General features: G+C 32.2%; 1 protein-coding gene across 1 annotated transcript in view; it reads left to right on the top strand.

The window, feature by feature from the left end:
• The window catches only part of LOC123701819, a 143,732-nt gene extending 129,646 nt beyond the window's left edge, over positions 1-14,086 (top strand). Inside the window, exons 7-14 of the mRNA XM_045649385.1 lie at positions 5,546-5,712; positions 6,117-6,249; positions 6,672-6,796; positions 8,454-8,545; positions 8,894-9,071; positions 10,882-11,017; positions 12,649-12,787; positions 13,169-14,086. Of these exons, the coding sequence (XP_045505341.1) occupies positions 5,546-5,712; positions 6,117-6,249; positions 6,672-6,796; positions 8,454-8,545; positions 8,894-9,071; positions 10,882-11,017; positions 12,649-12,787; positions 13,169-13,243 (1,045 nt within the window). The 3' untranslated portion in view covers positions 13,244-14,086. The remainder of the gene's footprint in view (positions 1-5,545; positions 5,713-6,116; positions 6,250-6,671; positions 6,797-8,453; positions 8,546-8,893; positions 9,072-10,881; positions 11,018-12,648; positions 12,788-13,168) is intronic.
• Positions 14,087-19,676: the final 5,590 nt, after the last annotated feature.

The following is a 19,676-nucleotide window of genomic DNA, read 5'->3' as shown; positions in this document are numbered from 1 at the left end:
TCGAATTTACAAGTTAAGGAAACAGGAGAACGTAATAAAAAGCTATTTTTAGTAGGTACTTATTTTTAACAAACATTTTGCTAAACTAAAACTAATATAAAATTCATAGAGCGCATCATCAATGAAACATTAAGGGCCGATTTTTCAATCCTTGGTTAAAATTTATCCATCCAATAAAGTATTACACGAACATTTTCAAATGTCACCTGTAAACTGTCAAATACGGACAATTAGAATACATTTTTGAAATGGTAGTTTACTACATTATTCGATGAATAAGTTTTAACCAACGATTGAAAAATCAGCCCTAAGTGAAATAAATGTTCATTTTGGCAGCAACTACGTTACTTCAACATATCGAAGTTCGCTGTTACAACCGTTTTTAATTCAAAGCTTTAAATCAACTCCACACTATCCGGTCAACTGTAGAAATAAAATACTACTGTAAGCACAATACTTGGTTCAATTACAGTAGGAATAAATAACTATTAAATCGTAATATATAAATCCGTTGAAATGATACCCAATTGCATAAAACCTCTTAAATAAATCATGTAGGTATACAATATGGTAAAAGCAGACAAATTCACAGATGTTAATATAACCATCCATCAGCTTACAGGATCGGATGCTAAAAAACATCCACATTTTTCAATTAAACGCGTTAATAAAATGGCGTAACCCTTCACCCTCCATTAATTATGGTTCGAAATTTCAGCTAAATTGCTTTGTAATAACGGTGTTTAAGCTTCAATTGTCTGCTGAATAAAATGCCAATTTAACTTGAATGAGATCATAATTATAGTAATATCTTTGAAATATGTTTTAGTTTGTTAGTTTGCTAATTTTAGGGTGGTGTGAAAATAATTAATATACTTATTTCAAAAAGGCATGTTTTAAACACATGAAATTATTGAAGTGAAACTTCTGTAGGCGCGTTGAGAGTAAAATTTCAAGTTCGCGTCATGGAAAGGTGCTTCACTTCTGACACTTGTGCTCAACATTTTTTGAATTGTCACCAAGATTGTCACCGATCCGATAAGTGTACAAAGTTTTAATATAATGTGTGATCTGTCAATTTAAAATCAAAATCGATTTTAAAAAAAGACGGGTTGCACTCCGGGAGTGCCGGCAGAAGTGAAAACTTTATTATTAACGTTCAGCATGTTTGATATTTTGGAATAGTATCCGTCTTACGCATGGAATATATGGGCTAAAAAAAACGCTTTTTCGATCAGGCCACGTGTCCTGACGCGAGTTTAAGATTTTATACCCAACGCCGCTAAAGAAGTTTTCACTTCAATAAGTCTGTTGCGTAAAAACATGTCTATTACCTATTACATACAAAAATATAGGTGAACCTTGGGTGAACCTAATAAAAGCTTGTCAAAAATTGTTACTGGGTTATCAGTCATTAAATTTGTAACATATTCGCGTTATATTACGCACGAGAGGTGGTCATAACCTTGTACCCCAAATGCAAGGATATAGACCTTCAAGGAAGATTCAGTTTATCAATCCGACTGGTCAAGTACGGGTTGGTATTATGCCACTGTTCGTCAATATTTTTACTACAATATGCTAGTACTATCATGATGTTTTCCTTCACTGATTAGCGCTGCTATAGTGTAATGCCACGTAATGCTATGTGAAAATGACCACAAAATCCTAATGAGCGAATATTTTGAAAGAAACAGAGAAATAATATTTTAATAATGTAATATTATAAATGCGAAAATATCTCTATCTGTATGTCTCTTCTTCACGTCTGCACAACCGATTCGTACCGAAACCATGCAACCACAGTAACTATGCGGATTTTCAGTTTACAATACGTGCAAAGCCACGAGCGGAAAGCTAGTATTAACGTTTTTGATTGAAGTGGAAATCTTCCGTTGCCAACACTACGTTCTAAAATAACTTCAGTAAATAACAATATTATTTCTTAAACCACAAACCCAGATACAAAATGAATATATTTGTCTCAAATGTTTTATTCCATTCGCGAGAAATGTTAATTAAAACAAACATAATGCCTTTGTATTTAATATAAGGATGTCTATTCACCACACCGTGTTGTTTAGCTTGGTTAATGTAAGAATATCTTTGTAAATATAATACTCTTGTAATCACAAGCTTTAGAACAAATGTTTTATTTGAACTAAAACATTCGTACAATGCTTCGTTGAAAATTATTTTGAATCGTCGTATAATATTACCCAATTAAAGAATGTTTTATGATATACTCAGTTAGTGTTCAGGGCAATTTCTACGCAGTGAATCTAATAATAAACCTATTTAAATAATATTAGAATACAGTAAAACATATTATGTATTAGAATACTTAATCATATCAAAATATTTTTTCTAAAAAATAACACGAACAAGATAATTCCCACTTAACGTCAATTTACAATATCGTCACTTCCTTTTCGCCATTTTATAGTCTTTAAAACCTTCAGAATAACCGTGTTATTGAATATTAATATCTTAAAGCTTCGCCCGTTTAAAATCACAAAATTGTCTTGCCTTAAAAATTCTTTACAAGTTTTAAAAATACATCTTTTCAAGCTGTATTAGCGATGGCTTATTATCACAGTATCTAAATATGGGTCAATGATAAGACGCTCTTAAGAAATAGGGAAACTTCTTAAAAAACTTTATTCCGCAATCTGCTTGCAGTTTAAACTAGGCTATTTTTTGTGCATTTATCGCTTAAAATGTAAACTTTTTGTGTTGGTGTTTGATTAGTTTGTAGACTTGTGTGTGGATGAACAATGTTAATTAGCGAGTTATGTGACAACCCTACGCTATATGTAATGTGAAGCGCTGACGGTGTGCTTTCGTTCGTGAGAACGTTTTATTCCTTTAAATTATAATATTAGAATAAAAATATATTGTGAAGCATCGTGCTCATAATAACACGTATAATGTAATTTTACTTTTTAATTAAAATCATTTAAGAAATATGATTTTTTTTATTAATTCACTGGAAAGTGAATTTAACTGGCGCAGTCGGTAGGATACTCGGGTCGTCCGCGGGAAAATATCCGAAATGAATATCGGTTCCGAGGCCCCGCGCGGCCGACCGGTTTTTTTTAAAAAACCCAAGCGAGTATCCAGAACATCAGCAGTATCCAGCCATCGATACAGAAACCATGTCTTATGTGAGTTGCACAGAATTATTTTATTGTGTTGCTTTCCTATATTATATTCCTATATTAATTTTAGAATAAACCTTCACGATTTTCCATCCTAGGAAATCCCGGGGTACCGAGGCTGTTAATACCCAACAGTCCTCGAGAAATAGTTTAGTTGATAGTATTAGAAGTATTGATAGTTTTAATATGTCGTTTGACACGGAAGAAATTTTTAAATGCTTAAGGGTGGTCCCAGATTTTGATGGTAACCCCCATGTATTAACAAAATTCATTAAAATATGCGACCAATTAGTTATTATAACCGTACATTATTACTATATAAAATTAGGGTTCAACATTTAAACGAAAAATTGGATAAGGCAACGTCCTTGTTAGAAGCTTTAAAACCAGTGTAAAACGTAGATTGATAAATGGTTTAGGTTCTTTATAGAATTAGCGCAATTCCTAGACTCCTTAGACGATAATATTAATGATTTACTTTTAGTAATAAGAAATATAGAGGATAGTTTAGCTTTTATGCGTACATCGCGAGCGCACCATGTTATGTTAGGGATAGATATATTAAGTATTATATTAGTTACTTTACGTTCCTTTTACGATTCAGAACAAATTATTAATGTAGATCTCCGCGAATAATTCGCACTGGATCATACTTTAGTAAAAATAGGATAGTAATTATATTAAGATTCCCCATTATAACTCCTCACACTTTAATCGTACAAATCATATCATCATACCTCCCTATCCCTATATAGCAACCAATAAAGATATTTATGTGCACATAGAGGCTGAATGCCCGAAGTTCAATCGAAGAGCAATCGGTTTCTATGTGAAGTCGACCCTAAATCATCATACAAGAAGTTCACCCGACTGTATTGCAAAACTCATCACCACGCAAGAGATATCCAGCGACTGTGAATCCACCTGCCTAACATTAACTAAGCCAGCAATGGAGAAATTGGACGACAGTCACTACATCATTATTTTTCCTCATCTCACAAAGGTTAAATTATCCTGCAAGCGTAAGGAATAGCTTCATCTCCAAGGCAGTTTCATAGCAACGTTACCTACAAACTGCTCTCTACGTACTGACGACCTCACTATTACAAATATTAATAATGAAATTAAAGATACACCTACAAAAATTTTAATTGCACCAATCAGTAATATTCCGACGAGAACGCTAAAAAACCTTGGGACTGCACTCCATCTACCATACGACAATACCACTTTACATCTTTAGCTACTGAGCGCAGCGGCCACTTCAATGTTCCTGTGCTATCGTCGCTACAAATCAAAGAAAATGAATATTCAGAAAACACAGAAAACATCAGCCCCAGAAGTTGATCCTGCCGCAACATTTTCACTCAATGTCCTAAAATAGTTGCGGATCTGCGGGGGGAGGAGTTATGTGACAACCCTACGCTATATGTAATGTGAAGCGCTGACGGTGTGCTTTCGTTCGTGAGAACGTTTTATTCCTTTAAATTATAATATTAGAATAAAAATATATTGTGAAGCATCGTGCTCATAATAACACGTATAATGTAATTTTACTTTTTAATTAAAATCATTTAAGAAATATGATTTTTTTTATTAATTCACTGGAAAGTGAATTTAACTAGCGTAACTGACTGTATTTTTGGCAAAATAATGCCCAAGCGAAGAACGAAGATTTTAACGGTTGTGACTCCTAATGGACTCAAAAAAAATATTTTGTTAGTATAAAGTGTATACTGTATTATATAATAAATTAGAGTTTAAATTTAATTTAATTCATTGAAATAGTAATCATCGATTCTTCTTTTTAGACTGGATAATGACTTGCGACATTCAAAAAAAGCTTTCATTCATAGCTAATAGTTTAGATGACTTAAAAAGTTATGTTTTATGTGTAATTTGTGATCTTTTTCACCGTCAGATACACATTTATATTACCTAATTAGACTGCATCACTTATAAAGAACTTATAGATATTTGTAAATGTTCAATAATCTAGCAAAGGTTCACTTCGAATCGGCAGGTTACATAACGGAGGAAAAGTTCCCCATTCACAAATAAAGTCATACATCAGAACAGCGTGTATTTGACAGCTTTATACATTCACCGCGAACTTTGGTGGACTGATGTTGTAATTCTATTTAAGGACGAATTATACAAATGTTAATTGTTTGTTTTGTAATTTTGAAATAACATAAATGAACGTTAAAATTATTATACCTGTCAGAAATGATTGTTAAAAATATTGTCCGTTTGTTTTGGGTTTGACGATGTACAAATGTAGAGTTTGAGTATTTTTCTTATTAAAATGCTGATAACGTAATGATCAGACAGAAATCACTTGCTCCTGTTTGAATATTCTTCTACACAATCTTTTCTTCCAGGTACGGCAGCCCACACCACTCCAGATCCCAGTCAGTGAAAGCAGGCAGGTCCAGGACTGGCGAGAGGCAGCTGCTCGGCCTGCCGCAGCAGCGAGCCAGGGTCGCGTCCATGCCCAACACGGGTGTGGAGGAGGAATACTATAGACTGCGGCATTTTAGTATTACTGGTAAAGCATATTTTCTTTTGTTTTTGCTAGTTTGCTAGCATATAATATATTGGAATAATATATTGGTTGTGTATGGGCAAATTGGGAATTTGATATACATAGAATTCTTTTGATATGTTACAGGCGTAAGTTATTTAGCGTCTTATTTCGTTGTAACAATAGGTACAATTTTAGTATTTAAATAAATTGAATCTTTGATACAGAGCATTAAATTCTATCGTATTACGTTAGTCATGGTTAAAAATTAAAACAAATAGAAACACCCAAAATTCCATGCCATTTGATTTATTATGTATTCAAACATGATTTGCTGTACGCAAATCTATATAAAATCGATAAAGAATAGTGTATAAATCTCTTGCCCCTAATATAGCGACGTATACCCATATATACCACTCAACCAGGTAAAGGGGTAGTGAACCGCGGAGACTCTCTGCGATCGCGTCGCTCCAGGTCCAACACGTCTGTCGCGTCCAGCGCGTCCAGCACCGAGGCTGTCACTAGAGCATCTGCACCATGTTCCTTGGCGTCTTCTAGGTTAGTCTGGTTTCTAGATGAATATGTTCTAAATGTAGGTAATTTCAAAGAGCTTTGTGACCTCGCTCGCGCCTTAATTGTAAAATCTCAATCAAAAGTCGGTCCAGCCATTTAGAAGGAATTCAGTGCCAAAAAAGAAGAACAGGTTGAAGAATAAGTATTTAGAAATTATAGACGGGAGGACCCGAGACCACACTCGCTGTAAAGTATGCAAAACGTCAAGCTTACAATATAATGAATAAATCGCGTTTAATATCCGTTAGTCTTTAATTTCTAAATATGTAATACTTCGCGTAAAATCAAACGCAAAGAATAAGTCCAATCTCTCCATACAAATATGTCACACATTTCAATTACAGTTTATTTAATATGAAAGTACATACAGTACGTATAACATATTATTATATTAATATCATTACCAGGGATTCTTCAGCGGGTCTCAGTTCCTACAGGGTGCTAGTGTTGGGCGGCCCTGGCGTGGGCAAGTCCAGCCTCGTGGGGCAGTTCATGACGTCAGAGTACTTGCATGCGTATGACACTAGTATAGGTGAGGAAATTATGCTATTTAACCGACTTCAAAAAAAAGGTTATCAATTCGGCCGGTATGTTTTTTTTTATGTATGTACACCGATTACTCCGAGTTTTCTGAACTGATTTACGTGATTCTTTTTTTGTTCGATGCGGGATGGTGTCGAATTGGTCCCATAAAAAATTTATTCGGATAGGCCCAGTAGTTTTTATTTTATGAGCATTTTTGTCTGTATTTGTAAATGTTGCAAGTGCAAGTTTGAAGTCGGTTGTTTTTAACGCAGTTATCACTTGTTTATGGTTAAGCTTGTTTGTGTATAGTTTTACTTATTCCATGTGCGGTGTACGATTGTTAGTTTTGATAATTGAATGATTTATGGCGTCCATTATCCAGTATTTATTTATTTCATTTGAAAGAAAAAGTATGGTTTTTATAAGTACAATAACTTACAAAAATACAAATTATTATAACTACGCAGAAGTCTAGCATGTAATATTGTTTTAATTGATTGACTTTTAATTATTATACACATTAAATTAGTTATATATTGTGAGAATGTCCTATTTTTAGCATAAATCCGTATTGTAAACACCTCAAAAGCAAGACATTAGCAAACAGTGATACATCAAACAAGGAAGGTGTTCTAATTGATTACAAGTGTAACATCTGTGTGTCACGGATGACTGATCTCTGAGATTGAGATGCTGTACGTTAGATTTGTTTCCAGATTCAATAGGGTGTAGTTGAGGTACAATTAATACTAATTGAGATATTCGTTCTGTATTATTATTTCTATTTAAAACCTTTTTCAATAAAGATTTTCTTTTATTTTCATTTGTTTACACGTCTGAGTGGTAGTGGTGGTGTTTAAAAAATGTTACAAGAGATAACTTAAAACTAAGCCAGTAAAGATGTTAAAATCCCGCATCTTGGTATATTATATTTCATTTTTTATATTTAAGTGTTTATAAATTAAATAATATAGAGCTTTAATTTTATCATCAAAATTAGTTAAGTCTTTACTGAAATATAATTGTTATAAAAACGTAAGAAACGATTTCTATATTAATGTAGATACGTTATTCTTTTATGTGGGTCTGTCTTTGAATGGAATATTATTTCGTCGTTTCTTATAAGAATAATAATATTGGGAACGAGAGCTATATAAATTTATTAACGATAATCTTGTATTGTACGTTATTTTATTCCTCCATTAAGTTCGTTTTTACGTTCTGTTTTTGCAAAAAATATTGTATTTGTATCATAAATAAGTAACTAGCAATTATATCCAACCTTGCAAGAAAGTAATTAGTTGTATTTGCTAAAATTGCGAGACAATTAAAAGATTCATTTTTATATACGTGATATGAAAAGAAACATGAATTTTACTTGCATTATTTATATTTCTAGCAAGGTTGGTACTGCTTAAAATCAATGAAGCCTGGGAAATAACGACGTGAATGGAATCGTTTTATATAATTTAATAAATTATTAATCAATATTTTTTAATATTGCAAAAAAAACATTTAAGTATATTGCATCATTTTGCCGTTTACAAACGTCCGTCAGATAACAAACGCTCTATTCTAAACTTACCATATTGTATTGTTTTCGTATAAATAAAAAGTTAATTACTGTTATAATAAATAGTGACGTGTTTATTTTGTTTTAATAGATGACGAGTCAGGCGAGAAATCAGTATGTGTGCTGCTGGCTGGAGAAGAGTCGGAAATTACGTTCCTAGACTCACCCCCAGATAATATTATTGTAAGTTATCTAGTAGTTCTAACATAATTATGATATTTTTTTAGTTTTCAAATAATTTATATGGATATGTTATGCTTCAAAATTAGAGTCGTAAATTAAATAGTGTTTGCAATATATAATTATTATCGTAAATATTTCTAACACTATTTAGTTTAATCTGTATTTGATGGTAAAAAAAATGTGTATAGGAATATTAGGAATACATTTTTGTATCTCAAAAATTACTTTTAGTGAATAAAACAGCATTCTTGTATCTCAAATTTGTTTATAAGACTATATATACGATTATTGCTTTAGAACATATTTTTCGTGTTATATATTCGTTTTTATTTTATATTATTACAACAGTCAGAAGGCTGCGCGCACGGCTATTGCGTTGTGTACTCTACAGCAGATCGAAACAGCTTCGCGGAAGCGGAGAAACAGTTGCAGACGCTGTGGGCAGCGGGACATACGGCACGACGGGCAGTTATCCTTGTGGGGAATAAAGCAGATCTGGCGAGGTCGAGAGTTGTGCCCACTGATGGTAAGTTCTATAATTTTTATGTCAGTGGTGGTTGAGAAACGTTTGCAGGCACTGTGGGCAGCGGGGCAGAGGGTGAGATGGGCAGTTATCCTTGTGGGTAATAAGGCGGATCTAGCGAGGTCGAGAGTCGTGCCCACTGATGGTAGGTTAACCTTATAATCTTTATGTGAGTGGTAATAGTGGTGAATAAACGGTAGCAGACGCTGTGGGCAGAAACGGTTGCAGACGCTATGGGCAGATAGACACACGGCGAGACGGGCTGTTGTACTAGTGGGACATACATTCTTATAAAAAAAACCCTTAACGTATAATATTTTAAATATCTACAAAATACAATTTTTCAATTCTCTCCTTAGATAAAACCATGAAAAAGCCTTTTGTTCTTTTTATTTCTAATAATTAAATAGGTGCAGCCATTTGGTATACTTTTTCTCGTTGACAACAAAACAAATATGTTGGTCTTGTTTAATAAAGCGCTATTAAGTATTAATTAATCCATACTAATATTATAAATGCGAAAGTATCTCTGTCTGTCTGTCTGTCTGTCTGTTACTCAATCACGCCTAAACTACTGAACCAATTTGCATGAAATTTGGTATGGAGATATTTTGATACCCGAGAAAGGACATAGGCTACCTTTTATTGCGAAATAAGTACCACGGGCGAAGCCGGGGCGGACCACTAGTAACGATATAAAAACAAATAGATACATGAACAGAATATCAATTAAAGATATTATGTTTACAAATAACATTAATTAACAAAAAGTAATATCAGACGTAATTACAAAATGTATCGAATCTATCAAATTAATAACAATGAAAGTTGAATATAATATCATTTCATTTATTTACAAATGGAGAGGAAAGCTTTTAATTATTGCTTACGAACAAATTAATTGACTTATTTAATGTATCTCTTCATTAATATTTTCTTGTGTTTCCTTTTGCGCATGTTACACGTAGAAATTAGAACTTGTTTGTTTGATATTTCAACGAACGAAGTTTTACATTTCGCAGCGTATTTTTTTCAGTCAATTAAAGAGAGAACACTGTTTTATTGCAAATGCATGTTGACGCGGTATTTTTGTATGTCTTAACGATTTTCACTGGACTTTCACTTTCTTGATTAGATAAAATTGCTGAAACATAAATCTATAATTAAAAAGGGCGTTAATGCCGAGCACTCGTGTCAGAGGTGAAACTTCTTTAGCAAGATTCAAAGATACCAAAATTAGTTGACAAATATTATGATTGATCAAAAGATAAACTTAAATAAAGTCTTCGTGAAATAGTCTGCCAATAATAACTTTTGTTTACTTTTATAATTTGCATTGTAAATCGAGCAGTCGGCAGATGTTGACTTCAGTGAATAAATACAAAGAGAAAGGTCAACGAATTATAAATGAAATTGGGCAGAAAATAAACAATTTATATTTAGCCTTTTTGGCAATCGCTTGGAAATATTATTGAGAAAAAATGAGGTTAAGCAATGTGATGTGCGGTCAATATATTGATGGGTGACCGTTTAATAGACGTCAGGTTTTAAACAGCTTGATGATTCGTTGACACTCAAGTACCTAGGTGAAGCTAACATAAGCATGTTAAAAATATAAATGCAGATTCATAAAGGGTATTTTCTTTATTATTCAAAATCAATAACTATAATGCAGTTTTATCAAAAGACAACTTTACAAAGTAGAACTTATTGAATTTTCCTTAACAATATCATAAATAAATCGTGTTTAAAATCTGTTAAAGTGTTCAATTTCTAAAAGTATAACTTATGTATGATTGTATTCGCATTACAGAGGGCAAAGCCCTAGCGACGTCCTACGAGTGCAAGTTCATAGAAACCTCCGTGGGGATCAACCACAACGTGGACGAGCTGCTGGTGGGGCTCCTCACGCAGATCCGCCTGAAGCAGCAGCATGCGGAGCGAGTGAGGTCAGTGGTATAATATTATATTCAATGAAATTATATGTAACTTTACTTATTATGTAATATTACAATTTATTACAATATAAAATTTATATTCATGTAAAAGTTTGAAAAATATAAAAAGGCTACTAAAACAATTTATACAAGCCAATTTATAGATGAATAGATAAAAAGGACTAAATAAAAAACGGCTTGTGTGCCGAGCATATGTGTCAGAAATGAAATTTCTTTGGCAAGATTGTAAGATACCAAAATTGTCACCATGGCATGACCTTGAAATTTTACTATAGATTAAGGAGGCAAAATAATAAAAGAAACTAAAAATCAATGTTGAAAGACTGTCAATTGACTGTCTTTCAGCATAGTATATATTTGATTATACCTATGCATATGCGGTCCTGTGGCTTTATAGTACCTACTTTTTAAAGTTCTTTTTTGTGTAAACTGTTCAATTCTATTTTACTTTCACTTATATTAAAATAATTTAGAATAACTACATTAATTTATTACAGTTAAAATAGAATCAACATGAAACTACCAATTAATTCGTAAATCGTTGCAACTAACGCTTTCACCCATGAGTTGGCGCGTTAATTGAATACACGTACGCCATTTTGTATTCGATTCGCGCCAAAAACTAATCGAATTACAAAATAGTTTACACATGTCCAATTACGTTGAGACCTTTCAATCAAAATATTTTTATTGAAAAATAAAATATTTTTTTCTCCTGTGCTAGAATTTAGAAAGATGAAAGGAATTACGAGCTAAGTAGGATTTCCAAGAAATGTGTAGAGTGCTATGAAATTAATATTTTATGAAACTAGACGGTTTCTTAGACAAAAAAAATGGACTTACTTGTGTAAAAGGATCTCTTTTTTTTATTTTTGAAGAAATTGACGAAATGCCAAGCTTGTAAAAATGTGATTTTTTTAAGTTTCATTTAAGAACAATGGAGTAACTAGCTCGACTAAATCTAACCTCAATCTGTGTAAATGAAATCTGGTTCTCCAATTATTTAAATTTTATTGTCCTCGACAAATTTGCACCAGCAAATTTGTACATAACGAAATGTTAATCAACATGTCTGTAGGCGTTTGAATTTTCATTTCACTTCATCAGTATTTTTGATGTTTCTCGGCTTTTTGATAAATTTACAACCACAATCAGCACTGCCTGAGCCCATCAATTAATAAAATATAGATATTCGCAGGAAATTTAAAAATAATTTAAAATTGAAATTTTGCAAATCAATCCACGAGATAATTTTATTTTCCGCGAAAATCTTCATATAAAATATTTACATCATATATAATGCAAAACACGTGATATATAACTTTAAAAAACGCAGCAGTTCTCGCCGAGCAGAGCAGAGCCGTTCGCGCGCCCGCTCGCCGCTAGAGTCGCTATAGAGCGTGTCCACTTCTTACATAAAACTATCACTACATGTTTTATAGACACACTTTACACCTAAAATATTATTTCAAATATTCTCACCCACAAATATTCTCAGAAATTATCGTACATAATATTCGCAAACATACCTAATATGTATACAATTACAGAACATACATTTCTCCACAAATAAAGAGTGAATAAAGCATCCATAATTTTAAAAAAGCATGTTATAACTTCAGAAAACGCAGTACATCCCGCAAGAACCGTTCCCGCGCCCGCTCACCGCTAGAGGATGCGACGGCATCCGCGCCCGCGCCCGCTCCCGCCTCTGCTTCGAGCACGCCCAGGAAACGCACGCGCCTGTCTGCTAGTGTTAAGGTATTTTTGTTTGTTTATTAGTAGTTGTTAAACTTTTAAACAATTATAATCATGTTGTCTCAATTTTATTAATCTATGCTTTAATTCAAAATCAGTCTATCTTCTCCTAAAACGTCCGTGTGCACGTTAGTACCTACGTCGTGTATAATTTCAGATCGAATATTGTGTTAGTAATTTATCTAAAGCTTTTTACTTTCAATGTTATCTCATATTATAATGCTAAGAGTTTGTTTGTTTAAACGCGCTAATCTCAGGAACTACGGGTCCAATTTGAAAAATTATTTCGGTGTTAGATAGCCCATTTATCGAGGAATGCTAGTTTCATCATGTAGGCTATATATCATCACGCTAATTGGTAATAAGCTACAATTCATATTTCAGGTGCGCGGTCTCCTCGGGCGCGTGTGGGCGCGCGACTCCAAGTCAAAGTCGTGCGAAAATCTGCACGTGCTCTAGCACTCCATCGCCGACTCCGTCGCATGTTTCCCGTTCTTCGATTGCGCGATCACGTACTCGTAGGGAAACTGCCCCCTGTGTGACCCCTCCCGTAGCATTTATTTGGAATTACTACTTTATTTGTAATAACTGTATTAACTATTTTTTTCAAGTACAATTTCCATTGTCCTGAACTTTGACCACTTTTTGTAATATATTATGCTATATATCATTGATGTTCATCTCGCTTCAACAACATACAATAAAAAAAATCACATTATTATTCTATGTGAGCTGTCAAAAGTAAAAAGATACATTTGTGCGGGAATTAAAAAAAATAAACCCAAAACTAATCTTTTTTTTTATTTGTACGTTGTTGAAACGAGTCATAAATGTTTATGAAAATATTGAATTGTATTGTAAGATTGTTTACTCCTCAATCAATTCCCGATATAGAATTGCTCATTATAAATTTATGATGTCTAAAAAAGATCTAAAAATGACGTCCATATTACTATCTACAGCGTCCACTTTGATTTATAGTTTATTGTTTTTTATTTTATAATTTTTGACTATATAATTTAGACTATGAATATACATATTTAATATTTAGATATTATGGAGGAGTGTGTACACGCAGTCGTAAATAGGGGGAAAGACGGGCCGGCGAGAAAAGTATTTCAAATCATTGAAAAGGAATGTTTAATGTTTATACAATGTGATTGATGAATTTTAAATCAAAGAAAATATGTTAACAGTTTCAACGCCATCTGTTGATGAAAAAGTGAAACGTATATTTTGTGTTATCTATGGTAAAAAGGCGCCAAAATTGCTATTCCACTTTTGAATTTTCTTTTTTTTTTAAGATTGGAACGAGATGATTACAAAAAATAAAATCTACGTTCATGATTTAACTATAAAATTATAGAAGTAAATTGAATAACCTTCAATATTACAAAGTCCTGACTTAGATAACATAAATCTTTTTACAAATTTTGGCATATTATACAACCCGCTAAATTATTATACAATCGAATGCTTGTTTTGCTTATAAAATGATATAAAGGAAACATAACAAGGTGTAGGAAAATCGGAAGTATTAGTAGGTTTAGAAACATTGTATACTATCAAATTCCAGTATGATCATTGAAAAGATACTGTTATCTCTCTTTTTATAATAAAATCATATTTATACCAGGAAAATGGAAATATAATCGACAAATTAAAAAGTTTGCATAAGCCTGCCATTAAAAAATTAACTCTATGGTCATACTGCATTTGACGTAATATCAATTATTATTATGCATAGTGTTAGATATGGACTTATATGTGATCCCTGTGACTCCTAAATTAATGTTCGTTCACACCAATTAGGATTAGGTATTATATTATTATATTTAAATTTAATTAGATATAACGATTACTTTCATTTCCTTTCAACTATTTTAATATAAATTTATGTTAAAAATTATATCCTTACTATGTTTAATACGACACATTACATATAAATGTGTATTGTAAACAGAATAAGTATTCCCTTATTTAACCTATTTAAAATCTTCAAAAATAAGCTTCCCTATACTCTATAATCTATGGTACCTTGCTTCTACGCTTTACCTTGAAACAATAACACCAATTGGGTCCATATTAAATGCTAAACGAATTAGAAATAGGCATTTAGAGAGATAGCTAGATATCTGGTCAATAAAACAGAGAGAAATATAACATTGTAAAACCGGGTATTCATATAAATTCCTTGTGATTCTCTTGTATTCTAAATAATTGAAAGTATAGTTTTCATATTGGTTTTCATAGACAAAAAAATCAAAAGGAATCGAACTCTTATATCATTAACCGACTTCAAAAAAAAGGAGGAGGTTATCAATTCGGCTGGTATATTTTTTTTTTTTTTTTAATGTATGTACACCGATTACTCCGAGGTTTCTGAACCGATTTACGTGATTCTTTTTTTGTTCGATGCAGGATGGTGTCGAATTGGTCCAATTAAAATTTTATTCGGATAGGCCCAGTAGTTTTTATTTTATGAGCATTTTTGTCTGTAGGTATTTGTAAATTTTGCAAGTGCAAGTTTGAAGTCGGTTGTTTTTAACGCAGTTATCACTTGTTGGAAGACATACGGACTGGACTACCCTGAGGAATTTAGATGATTATCCGGTTTAAAACAGCATGGCGAATTTAAAGGCGAATGTTTAGCATTGTCACAGTTATTTGACATAACAGGAGCTTAATGTTTATGAAAATATCATGTAGCTAACTTAAATATAAAACATGAGTCAAAAAATATCAGTAGAAAGAAGTCAAAAATAATTTACAGGAAACGAGAAAGGAAAACAATAGATTGAAATAAATAAATAAATAACATTTTACAAATTAGAGCGACCCAGGCTCCTAAGATAGTAAAAACTGTTTTTCAGGAGCCTGAAAAACTGAAAGCAAAATGTTCCTGGATCATTCGATTTGTATTTGAAGTTTGTAGCCCATCCTAAAAATCATGGAAACATCACCACCGCAGAGAGTTAAAATTATCTTCATTTAAATCGATAAATTTTTATTATAAATTCCACAGTTTGTCAGTCTTCCAGCCTGTCTTATTATGAGAAAATATGCACAATCATTTTGTATAATAATTATAGGATAAGTTCTAAATTTGCCGCCATGTCATTTGTGAAATAAAAAAAATATTACGTCAAACGTCATGTTCTTGCCATGAAGAAAAAAATTCAATGCAATGCGGTGGTGGGTTAACAAACAAATTAGTCCTTAGTCCTTAAATTGGTTAGACATCTTCAGTGCCTGGTATAGTGAAAAAGTTTTTTAATCCCTCCGTAAAACCCGTTTGCCTTATATTATTAGAATTCCTTTATTGCGTACGTAATAGACGCTAGATTGATTTATATTTAATATTTAATTAATATGTGTGTAGATATAAGAAAATGTGTTTTATCTGTATTGATGTTGAATTTTTGTATTTTAATATTTTAGAGCAGTTTCATTCATGTGATATATTCCGTCATGTGGTCATACTATGTGCTTATGAGCCAGACCCCAGCACGAATAACATACCAGTGTGCCTAGTGCGAGTTTTCATCGAGTACGAAACGTTACTTTCGCGTCTGCGTCACAGCGAAATTTGTATGGGGAATCAAAGCTTCCCCATACGTCCGCTAGGGGCGCTGTTCGATTTCCCATACTAATTCGGCTGTGACGCAAACGCGATAGTAACGTTTCGTACTCGATGAAAACTCGCACTAGGCACACTGAACTAGCTTAACGTCCGCGGCTTCGCCCGCGTTTTCAAAGTAAAACCCGCATAGTATTTATGTCCGCATGTATTTCCGGGATAAAACCTATCCTATGTGTTAATCCACGTTACCCTCTATATGCTAAATTTCAGTGTAATCGGTTCAGTAGTATTTGCGTAAAAGAGTAACAAACACACACACACACACACATACTCACAAACTTTCGCATTTATAATATTAGTAAGATCTGTTAAGCTATAATATATAAATGTTATAAAGATTCAGTATCACAACTGTATTAACGATATATGCAATCTGGTTCAATTTTTCTAGTATAATAATTTTGCACCAAACTGAACTATGGAACTGCTCTAAAATAAAATTGATATATCTAAATGTCTGTGGAAATACGATTCCTAGTGTTAAGTGTCAGATAAAGCTTAAACCCAGGGTCCAAATGTAACACCAATTCCACTTCGCCCTTGGACTATCCTGGCCCATTCTAGTCTTAGTTGTCACCAGCAGTAGTTCTTAGATGATCATGTTGATTGACAAATTTGCATGACACATTTTTGAAGTGAAGTGTGCAAGGAACACTATTTACACGCAATACCTAATACTGAAAATTTATATAAAGTACTATGTTTCTCACAGGGATGTGATTACCAAACCTAAATAATACTTTGAAAGGCGCTATTATAAGAACTTCATATTACTTTTAGGAATTATTTTAAATAAAAAAAAAATTACGATGATTTATTTTTATGAAATAAAAAATAAAATTGCAGACAATTCCACGCAAATCTACAGAATCTATGACTCAATTTCGCGCCTATGTTATAATTCTATATAATTTAGATAAAATGCATGCAAATTTGTCAATAATCTTGATTGTGTATGAAATTAATACATTCTTGAAATGAATAACTAACTTCGAGAAGACACGATTGAGTACGAAACTAATTGATCCGTAAACAATGCTGTTATAGAATATACTATGTAAAACTGTATTTCTCCTCCATCTCCTTTTTTGAACTTATTCGAACATAGCTAAATAGGTAAGTAATAGACCATATAGAATACTTTTCAATAAATTCACATTTTTTTTCACCAAAAACAATTTCCTCTCCTTCATTTAAAAGGAAGTGACGTTAAAATTTATTTATTTCATATCAAATATTCACAAAATTTATGATTAAGTATGAAATAACAGCATTGTAACGGATACATTGACTCAGGGATATGACAATAAAGTAAAAACGAGTTAGATTTGCATCGATCATATTCATTCAACATAAAAATAAGCTTCAATGGCTTTTCATCTTTCTTTTCTCAGCAAATACATCATAATCTACAAAACATTCTAAATACTAATCAAACGCAAATAAATGTAAATAACAGCTGTTTTATACATTGAGCATATAAATATGAAATAAAATGAAGTATTAAATAACAAATTTTATAAAATAACAAAACAAAATGAAATAAAACACTGAGAAAATTATCAAGACAATTATTGTAATTCACAATTATATTAAAATCTGGCAACACAGACTTTAAATATCAGCTAAGAAAAAATGAAAATGGAGATGTTTTCACCAGATAAAAATAAGTACCGGTTTTTAAATAATAAGAAGATTGTCTGACTCAAAATTATAAAAAAATAAGTGAATATTTCAAACAATTTCATTTCTCTGGTGAAAACATCTTCAAAGTAAATCAAGTATGTGCTGAAAAATTCTTGTAACTTTTAACTACTGCTGCTTCATAGACCTGTTAAATTAAATTTGAGGTCCTCAAGTCTGATCCTAAAGTAAATCAAGCCTAATATAACCCCATTGGACCATTTTAAGCAATACCTTTATAAGCGATAGAATTTTTCATAGAATGTAGGCGTAGCTTACCTTAGAGTTTTATAACATTTTGTAGAGTTCTTCGTATTTGTATACTGTAAAATTATTTATTTTGACGAATATTGTGTTTAGAAGTAAGTTTATCGCATGAAATTCGTAAAATTGTTGTGTCTATGTCGCAGGCAAATTGTATAATCTCGCCGTTTACAAAAGCTCGGCATTTTGTGGAATTTTGGAAAAAAGTAAATCCGCAGCATTTTACAAAATGCCGAGCATTTGTAAACGGCGAGATAATACAATTTGCCTGCAGCCTGCGACATCTATATTGTAAAAGCGACTTTTAAACAATTGGAATGGAATATGAAATTACAAATAACAAGTGAATTTCACAAACTATAATGTTGTGTATTTTATTACTGCTTGTTAGTATGTATGTAATAAGAAATAATACAGATGCAAATAGCAAAGGTATCTCCTGCTCTATGATAGAGTTTTCACATTTATACATATATAGCAACATTCAAACATTTATTTGTACCAAACTAACATACTACTCGAAATAATTATTTTACCGTGAGGTATTAGTTTTTTATATCTCTAATTTGAGCGTCAATTTTATATTATACAAATACGAATAGGCAAACAACATTATTTGTACTGTGACATCCCAATACATGTAACATTAAATGTTTACCAATGTGTAATGTTTACATAAAGTTTAACGATCATTCCGTAAGTTTACAAACGATTACTATAAAGTAGATATTTTGCTAATTGCTTATCAATTATTATCATATTCATACAGTGATTTGGTTGCTGTGTGCGAGACACTGATGTACTGAAATATTTTAATGTTTTCTTTGGAAACGTTTTATTAGGATCTATTATAGATCCTAATAAAACGTAAAAAAAGTATTATAATAATATACTAGCGGTCCGCCCCGGCTTCGCCCGTGGTACCTTTAAACTATCCTATCTCTCAAGTTGGATCGAACTGCACATGGTGTGCGAATTTTATTATAATCGGTTAAGTGGTTTAGGAGTCCATTGAGGACAAACATTGTGACACGAGATTTATATATATTAGATTGGTGATGTTTAGTTATTAATCCCTATTTTTCTCATCAACATTAAAAAAGTAAAATCTTGTAGTTACCAATTAATTTTGAGTTTTCATGTACAATTTTTAGTAGGTATACCTACATTCGGTCCTTCTTTATGGAAATATTTATTAGCATTGTCCGTAACCAAATTCAAATTTACTTGCAACATCTTTTTTACAGATAAAGGTATAAGTGTTCAGTTCAAAACTGCTAATAATTATTAAAGGAGTAAAAT

Source organism: Colias croceus, chromosome 22 (assembly GCF_905220415.1).
Source record: "Colias croceus chromosome 22, ilColCroc2.1".
NCBI classification, from domain to species: Eukaryota; Metazoa; Arthropoda; class Insecta; order Lepidoptera; family Pieridae; genus Colias; species Colias croceus.
Note: the sequence above shows the minus strand (reverse complement) of the source record. Positions and strands in the feature narration are given on the sequence as shown.